The sequence below is a fragment of the Schizosaccharomyces cryophilus genome, assembly GCF_000004155.1.
Source record: "Schizosaccharomyces cryophilus OY26 unplaced genomic scaffold supercont4.5, whole genome shotgun sequence".
Classification (NCBI taxonomy): Eukaryota; Fungi; Ascomycota; class Schizosaccharomycetes; order Schizosaccharomycetales; family Schizosaccharomycetaceae; genus Schizosaccharomyces; species Schizosaccharomyces cryophilus.
The window spans coordinates 776,124-783,756 of record NW_013185628.1 but is presented as its reverse complement, the minus strand read 5'-3'; the positions used below and the strand labels follow the sequence as shown (position 1 = coordinate 783,756).

General features: G+C 38.3%; 3 protein-coding genes across 4 annotated transcripts; 1 reads left to right on the top strand and 2 right to left on the bottom strand.

Annotated features, from left to right (window-relative positions):
* Positions 1-562: 562 nt before the first annotated feature.
* On the bottom strand, positions 563-2,626 carry SPOG_00541 (NEK/NEK2 protein kinase Fin1; the record flags this gene model as incomplete). Its single annotated transcript, XM_013168715.1, has 2 exons — positions 563-2,061; positions 2,086-2,626. The coding sequence occupies 2 exons, from the start codon at positions 2,624-2,626 to the stop codon at positions 563-565; spliced, it is 2,040 nt and encodes a 679-aa protein (XP_013024169.1).
* A 505-nt stretch (positions 2,627-3,131) lies between these two features.
* On the top strand, positions 3,132-4,906 carry SPOG_00542. Of its 2 annotated transcripts, XM_013168717.1 has the most exons (3): positions 3,132-3,367; positions 3,412-3,699; positions 3,816-4,906. In XM_013168717.1, exons 2-3 carry the CDS (start codon positions 3,455-3,457, stop codon positions 4,678-4,680), a joined length of 1,110 nt encoding a protein of 369 aa, XP_013024171.1. In that variant the 5' UTR covers positions 3,132-3,367; positions 3,412-3,454; the 3' UTR covers positions 4,681-4,906. The 2 variants fall into 2 exon arrangements, with proteins under 2 accessions (XP_013024171.1, XP_013024170.1); XM_013168716.1 differs by lacking the exon at positions 3,132-3,367 and having other exon boundaries at positions 3,368-3,699.
* Positions 4,817-7,526, bottom strand: SPOG_00543 (mRNA cleavage and polyadenylation specificity factor complex subunit Rna14). Its single transcript, XM_013168718.1, has 2 exons — positions 5,331-7,526; positions 4,817-5,288 (listed from the first exon to the last, which is right to left on the bottom strand). The coding sequence occupies exons 1-2, from the start codon at positions 7,363-7,365 to the stop codon at positions 5,179-5,181; spliced, it is 2,145 nt and encodes a 714-aa protein (XP_013024172.1). The 5' UTR covers positions 7,366-7,526; the 3' UTR covers positions 4,817-5,178.
* Positions 7,527-7,633: the final 107 nt, after the last annotated feature.

Sequence of the window (7,633 nt, the reverse complement as noted above, 5' to 3'; positions counted from 1 at the left end):
AACGTTAAGTAAGGTAAGGTAAGGTAAGGTAAGTAGTTACTTACGTTATTATTAGTACGTAGTAGTAGTAGTAGTAGTACGTACGTACGTACTACTACTTACTTACTTACTACTAAAATAAAAAAAAAAAAAAAAAAAAAAAAAAAAAAAAAAAAAAAAAAAGGTAGGAAATAAGTTAGAAAAGAACAAATTTTTTTTCATCATGTTTCTAACCTTTTTTCTCCCTTTTTCATTCAACTTAAGGTTCATCATCTTGCTCCTCTTTCCCATCTCCCTACCTAAGGGTCTTGCCTATAAAACCGATTCATTACGCTTTCCTCTTCCCCTCTTTAAATCTAGCTAGACATACAATCATTTTATTCATTCATGATATCCAGACTCTGTTTTGACCAGCAAAACAATTCCAGTGTCTGGCTTTTCTCTCAAAAAATTAAAAATTAAAAGGTAAAATAAAAAATAAAAAAAAACAACAGAGTAATACAAGACAAAGAGTCGAAACCTTTTTGTTTTTCTTGGTAGTTCTGTCCTTCTGTTGCTTTCAAAATTCAAACCCTCTTCCATTTCATGCTTGCATCATTCGAGAATTCCAAGTCTTTTTCATTAGTTGTCCTGACAAATCCTCTCCTTCCCAATTATACGTAGGTCTATCCATTCCTGAACGTCTCAATTTGTTGTAGTTCAATCGTGCCAATTGCTTGACTGGTGACCGCTTTTGTCCTTCTAGCAATTGCAGTTTTTTGGGCATTTGAATCGTGTATTCTTCTCCGTTTATGGATGGTTCCTCCATATCATACACATTTTGCGTGTCTCTTCTACTTTTTCTGTTTTCATTGACTATCGGCTCTTGCTCCGTTGAGTAACCAGACTTGCCATGCAGAGTTTTGGCAACTTTGGATGGCTGCTTGCTAATGCTCGGATACTGCAAATTCAACTTTTCTAACTTTTCAATATATCGAAAATCCAAAGAGTCATGCTTCGTTTTCTGCCTATTTTCTTCAAAAACATGCCCCGGAAGTGACCCGGGAAGTACCGCCGTCGTTGATTGCTCCTTGTCGAAGATTCCCTTGCTTGTTTTTCGTCGCGTTCGCAAAATCTCATGTAAATCATCATTCTTTTGTTCCTGAGTTTTGCTTTTGCATTGTAAAGAACTATCAAGTAATTTCGCCATTGAATCCATCACATGGTTGACATCATGTCGATCACGAAGCGATGCAGACTTTTTCTCGATAGGGCTTCGCGGTTTATACGCGTGCTTCATAAGTGTTGCAGTCGTCTGCAGTGCCCGTGATGACATGTCTTTCTTTTTCACACTAGGTGCTTCAGTGATCGGTAACATCGGTTTCTTTGGTGCAAAAGAGGGCGCTAGCTCTGTACATACTACTTGACTCATGCTCAATTTCGGTTCTTGAATGGCCGTTGTTTCAATGGCTGTGTCCATAACCATCTCCATCGCAGATGCATTGGCTGCTTCAGCCAGACCATCGGTTTGAGGATTTGATATCTGCATGTGCTGCATAGACCCCACCATTTGCTGTACATATCGTTGGTAGCGATTGTCTACCTCCCTTAATTGTTTTTCCATGTCACGACGCAGAGCCTCTTCTTGTTGCGCCAAATTGGCAGCAATGTAATTACCGAGTTCGCTTTCGCGGGCAGCCAGCTGTTGCTCTCGAAGAGTAATCTCGCTTTCTCGTTGGTTCAAGGATTGTTGCTTTTTCCGGAGAAGTTTGAATTGATCCTTCATCAAACGTTCTGTCTCTAGTTGCTTTCTAATGTCCATTAACGCAGGAGAAGACAATAGTTGAAATGTAGTGGGGCGTACATCACAGTCAATTTCCAAACAATGCCGAATCAATTGATAGAGATCATCACTGTAATAACGATCCCAGTGGGAGAGGTTTCCTTGGCAAATGTTCTTTTGCAACTCCAGATAAGATCTTCCTTCAAATGGATGGCTAAGCATACATACTTCAAACATGACGCATCCAAGCGCCCATATATCCGATTTCGCACTGTAAGGATTATTTCGAATTATTTCGGGTGACATATAATACGGGGTTCCTACATAACTATGGGTGAACATACGGGTATTATCCAATAATTTAGATAAGCCAAAATCTCCTAACTTTACCGAATGATCTTCATCAAGGAATACATTGGCAGGTTTTATATCTCGATGCAAGACAGACTGGTTAGGAATGTGGCTTTCGTTCATCCATTGGCTCTCCGTAACAGGAGCATCTCTACCATAATGACATCGATACAAGGCGAGTAAAAGTTGTGTAAAAAAGCGAAGTACTTGATGCTCTGGAAATCTCTTTTTTTCTTCTTTATAGGTTTCAATGTGCTTTGCTAGATCTCCACGGTCACAATATTCCATATAAATATTGATTACTTGAGTAAGTCTGTTTATTTCCTCGCCACAGTACTGGACGATATTTGGGTGCTTCAAATGTCGAAGGATATTAACTTCGTCTGCAATGTGCTGCTTCTCTTGTCTACTTATATTTCCAAAAGGAATCTCTTTTTGAGCTAGTAGTAGCCCGTCAGAAAGCCTTTGAACCTTGTAAATCCTGCCAAAGCTTCCATGACCAATGCATTCTAGAATTTTGTACTTTTCGGCCATAGTAAGGAAGAGTGCATAAAAACCTGCACAAGGCGATCCAAGACGTCTTCAAAAGACAAAACCAATGAAATATAAGTCTTTTTATTTCCAAAAACTTTCGACTTACGAAACAATGTTGTTTTTGTGTGAAGAGTGCAAGTTCAAACAGCCTTCCTCAGTATTTCTTCACCGTTACTTGTTTGTCTCTTGGATGTAAACAACGTTGGGTAACGTTTCTGTTCTATATAAACAAAATGCTACTTATATGCTGCGCAACGTTACAGTAATAAACAAATTGACGGCAAATCAACAGTATTTTAATGAATTTGAAGTATCTGTATTAATAAATGAGATAGAATAAAGCGACTGTGTACTAGAATGATTTGCTATTTTGTACGGCGTTCAGCATACTGAGCGTAAAAGAGAATTCTCACTACAGTAATGAACGAACAGTTTGAACTGGAAAACTTACTACAAGCTAAAGTCTAGTCGACTGATATGTATTTGATTCATTCTATACATCCACGTTTCGTTGTACGTTTAGTGGCTTTCTCCGCCACTGCTTGTTTATATGAGTACATATCAGGTTCTTTAGATTCATTTCACACCGTCCAATTTTCATTCACGTAAATCAATAAGCATTTTCTATACAAAAAAAGAATTTTTGAGAATCTCTTTAGTCATATTCTACCCTTTTTAACAACATACTGGCTGGTCTTGCTTTAGGCGATCAGATTTAACCACTACTCAAAACAACCAAAAGTAAGATTTGTCTTGTTATTCTAATTCAATTCATCTAATAATAGTCTGAGAACATAAGGCTTATAAATTAATTAATTTTGTTCAAAGATGAATCCTTCGTCGTCTTTTGGAGCTAGTAGTTCACCAAATAATAAAAGCCCTTTGAAACCTCTCTCAGTGGATGACTTGCGTTCTCCTTCGCCTCAAAGGGAATTACGTGGAAATAGAGGATCTTTTGCTCCGTCTTCAGTAGAAAAGAAATTCGTTCCTAGTCATTTGATGCATTTGACAGCAAGTCAACGAAAATTCGCTCCAGATGTTAGCTCTCCGCTAAATGAGTTCTTCGACTCACAGTAAGTTTATCATTATTTTACTCTTTCTTAATCTCTATCATTGAAATAAATTTTCGAGATGGATTATTAAGAACTCCTTAGGATCATGTTTAATTTTAATACTAACCGACAATTAGTTCTGGAATCCGTTCCTCTACATCTCCTTCTTCCAAATTTGGTGGACCTAGCTTTGGTACACCAAAACCATTTTTGCGAGCCAACCGTTTGGGAGGAAGTTCGATTATTGAAGACGCTCCTCCTACTCAATCTATTTATGATTTTCCTTCTTCTCGCCAAATTAGCACCTCAAATGTCGATCAAATCACTGCTTCGCCTCTTTCTTCCCCTTTTACCGCTAGAACATTAAATAGTCCCATGGAGCCATTAAAGGAGGTTAGCAGATCTGTCATAGTTTTCGGGTTCCCTCCAGAGTTAACTACTCAAGTTCTAAACGAATTCTCTCGGTTCGGAAAGATTGTCAATCAACACTCTCTTACCGCTTCTACTAGTGCCTTGCCGGGCTTGAAAAATGCTCATGGAAATTGGCTGCAACTCACTTATGCTGAACCTTCTTCTGCTGCTACAGCAGTTCAGTCAAACGGAATGATTATTCATGATTCTTTTATGGTTGGATGTATCTATAGTCCTGATGATAAGCAGAGTCATTCACAGGCGGCTACAAAATTAGACGCTTTAGATATTGAAATGACTGAAGCTGATACCAAAGGAATTCCGCCTCTGACGACTCAATTAGAAGCAAGTGCACAATTCGAAGCGACAATCGGGAAAAGGATAGTCGTCCAACATAATGAGGATATTTTTAAATCATCCCATAAGGACCCGTCTAAAAACTGGTTTGTTCAAAATCTTTTTGGAAATACCTCGAACGATACTATTGAGGAGGAAGAAAAATTGGCAAGTGTAACTGATAACAAAACCGGACAAAGCTCTTTGTTAGGCAAAAGTATTCAGGTGATTCTACACACGCTCTTTGGATTCTAAATTTTGAGCTTTATCGGTTTGTACAAAAATTAACTTGGTTTAACCTTACTGTATAATACATTTGAAAAAGGAAGGTTACGTTATATCAGCAAGCGTAAATTAGCTTCTTTGCTTGACAAGTAAATAATGGATGAATATACAAAACGTTTAGAATATGATTTAATAAAGAACATTCTTTTTTTACTTCTCTGATATGAATAATGTGATTTATTCTCTCCTGCGCCAATATCGTTTGCAAGAAATACATAAGTATGTTTACGGTCCTCAGGTGCCAGAATCAGTATTTAATATAAGCTGTCAAAGCTCTGCATTAAAAAAGCCAAGAAGAACTATAAGCAAGACAAAATATGTATTCTAATGCGATGAGTTTTAGTATTGACCAGATTCCTCAGAATTAAAAATCACATTTTTATGCTTATAAATCTAGAAAGAACCAAAATAATTTTCATTAATTATAACCATTAAGCTCCAAAATAACGTTTTCAATCAAGTTTTTTATCAATTGTAGCGTGCTTTTTTTAAATGCGTGTTCGCATTTCTAAGGCGAATGAAGGGAATATCGGATTTCACTACGTAATCCATGAGTTTGGCAGGATTTATGGGGGCTTCTATTTTTGTTAATAACATAATATTAGTCAATTTTAACATACCGGTAATCATTTGAGCAGATGGTAGCTCTTCTAGTAGTTCTGTAATGATTGGGGGTAATGGAACAGGTGCCACAGGAGCTTGTGCAGAAATAGGAGGAGCTAGAGCTGCTCCAGTCTCTAATGAAGCAGGTAACAATCGAGTATCCTCCATTTCGACATTGCTTTTCGAAGAGTCTGATGTTTCGGAAGCAGCATCATCATCTTTGTTCTGATTAATTGATTCAGTTGTAGGGCGGACGCCATATGTATCTGCATCAAATTCATCTTCCTCACGCTCTTCCTCCAAACCGTAGCGGGACAAGAATATGCTCTGAGTAGACTCCTGAGGATATACTAGAGCCATTCTTTGGCTTAGGGTGATCGCGGCATTGAGATCACCATACCTACTCTCATAATCAAGCCATCTTTGATATATAGGCTTCGCATCACTAGCATCAATTTTTGAAATAGCTTTCTCGAAAAGTGCGCGAGCATTGGTCTCATCGTTAATAGAAATCAAGTAACATAAATATTTATATATATAATCTGGTACGTCGCTAAAGTGCCGTAAACCAAGTTCAAATATTTTTGAGGCGATTGTACTATCCTTAGAACAATGATGTTCCATCAAGGCACTAGCAATGTAAATTTCATGAGATTGGTGCGGCGCTTTTCTTGCTTTTGTAAACACAGATCTCGCCGCTTTGATTCCTTCTGTTCTTCGAATAGCATTCATCAAACAACACCATGCTAGGCTATACTGCTTCACCAACTTTTTCTTATGCTTTTCCGATCTGGATAAGATAGCAGTCGGTTTCGCTTCTTGGTTACTTTGGGAGGTATCAGATACCACATGTTTTTCCACCGCAGTGATTTCTCTGGCCAACGCAGTTACAAGAGCTTCGTAGGATACACGGATGTCGGAAGTTCGACCGTTCGCTTCTTCATGTTCTGCATAACGAACATGTAGCACAAAGCTTGAGGGACAATAACGCATACCACGCTTCATTATCTGTAAGGCACGTTGCTCATCCTGAATATTTAAAAAGTAAGAGAAAGCATCCAGCCAAATTTGAGGACAAAGAGGGATATAGAGCATGGCTTGTTCATAAGCATATGCAATTCTTCCTTGCAAAGTTGTACCATGGTGTAAATCTAAAGGATCATTTTTTTCCCATTCAATCCATTTCATCCAACGAGCATAGGCTGTCTTTTCAGCATTATTATGCTTTCGTTCAAAAGTATAATCTAAAACACGCAATCCGTTGGTCATATTAGAAAGCTCGCGCATGGCAGCTCTAGCAGACATATAGGCAGGAGATTTCTCAGCTACAAACTTTCTAGCTGTGGCCCGGTTAACGCTATTTTCAAATGCATCATAATCTCTCCATAATTTCTCAATGTTATAAATAGGAGTAGAAACTGCACGTTGATAAGTACGACGGACCGCATCTAATTTTTGTTGTTGCTCCCACGTTGAGGCCGCAGGTCCAGAGCGAAGAAAATCAATAAAGTCTGACCAAATTGGACCACTCTGTAAGTCCATCCCAATTGTATTAATAGAAAATTCGTATGCCTGTGTAATTGTTGATCGTGATTGACCTTCTCCTTCGGGATTGATGCGTCTAACATAGCTTAAATACAGTGTCCACAAATCTACAGATAAAACCTTCACCAAGCAACGGCTAAACAAAACTTCAACAGCTCTGAAATCATTGAAAGCAAGTTCTGCATTTATGTAATCTACCCATACGCGCGGAACGTAAGGAAATGGACGCAACATTTGTTCATATGTTTCTCGAAGTTCCTCATGTTTTCCTTTCGATCCATACTCCTCAATTAACGCATACCAAGCGGAAAGATTATGAGGATTTTCCTGAATCTCATCTTTTAACATACCAACTCTGTCATTCGGTAGGCGTTTCCGTTTTACTCCACTGGTTGCTGTTGTAGAATCGGCAACATCTTCTGCCGGTATTTTTGGCGTGGATTCTAATTCTGTATTAGTAGATGACTCCCTTATAGTGCTTGGGTCCACATTATCTCCTGCTTCCATTATCTAGCTATTTTTAGGTAACGCTTGTGATCGAATCTTAGTAGACAGTCTAGTCCGTCTTTTCTCGTGAGTCTTTATATGGACTATAGCTAAGTTTCTCCGTCTTAGCACAAAGCAGTCCTATACAATCCGACAAAATTGATAGAATCAAGGATTATGAATAGGTAGGCACGAATACACATATGCCGTTCGCTTTGGTGGTACTGTGCCTAATAAGGAACAGAAATGAATTCCGTTAAAAAATCTAACGTACTGCGTTTTACTTTGT

Excerpts from the sequence above, each read along its gene's own strand:
- SPOG_00542 (XM_013168717.1), top strand. The coding sequence starts at position 3,455 with ATGAATCCTTCGTCGTCTTTTGGAGCTAGTAGTTCACCAAATAATAAA. Across the intron at positions 3,700-3,815 it reads AATGAGTTCTTCGACTCACA|TTCTGGAATCCGTTCCTCTA; the intron begins GTAAGTTTATCA and ends ACCGACAATTAG.
- SPOG_00543 (XM_013168718.1), bottom strand. The coding sequence starts at position 7,365 with ATGGAAGCAGGAGATAATGTGGACCCAAGCACTATAAGGGAGTCATCT. Across the intron at positions 5,289-5,330 it reads ATCTGCTCAAATGATTACCG|AAGCCCCCATAAATCCTGCC; the intron begins GTATGTTAAAAT and ends TAACAAAAATAG.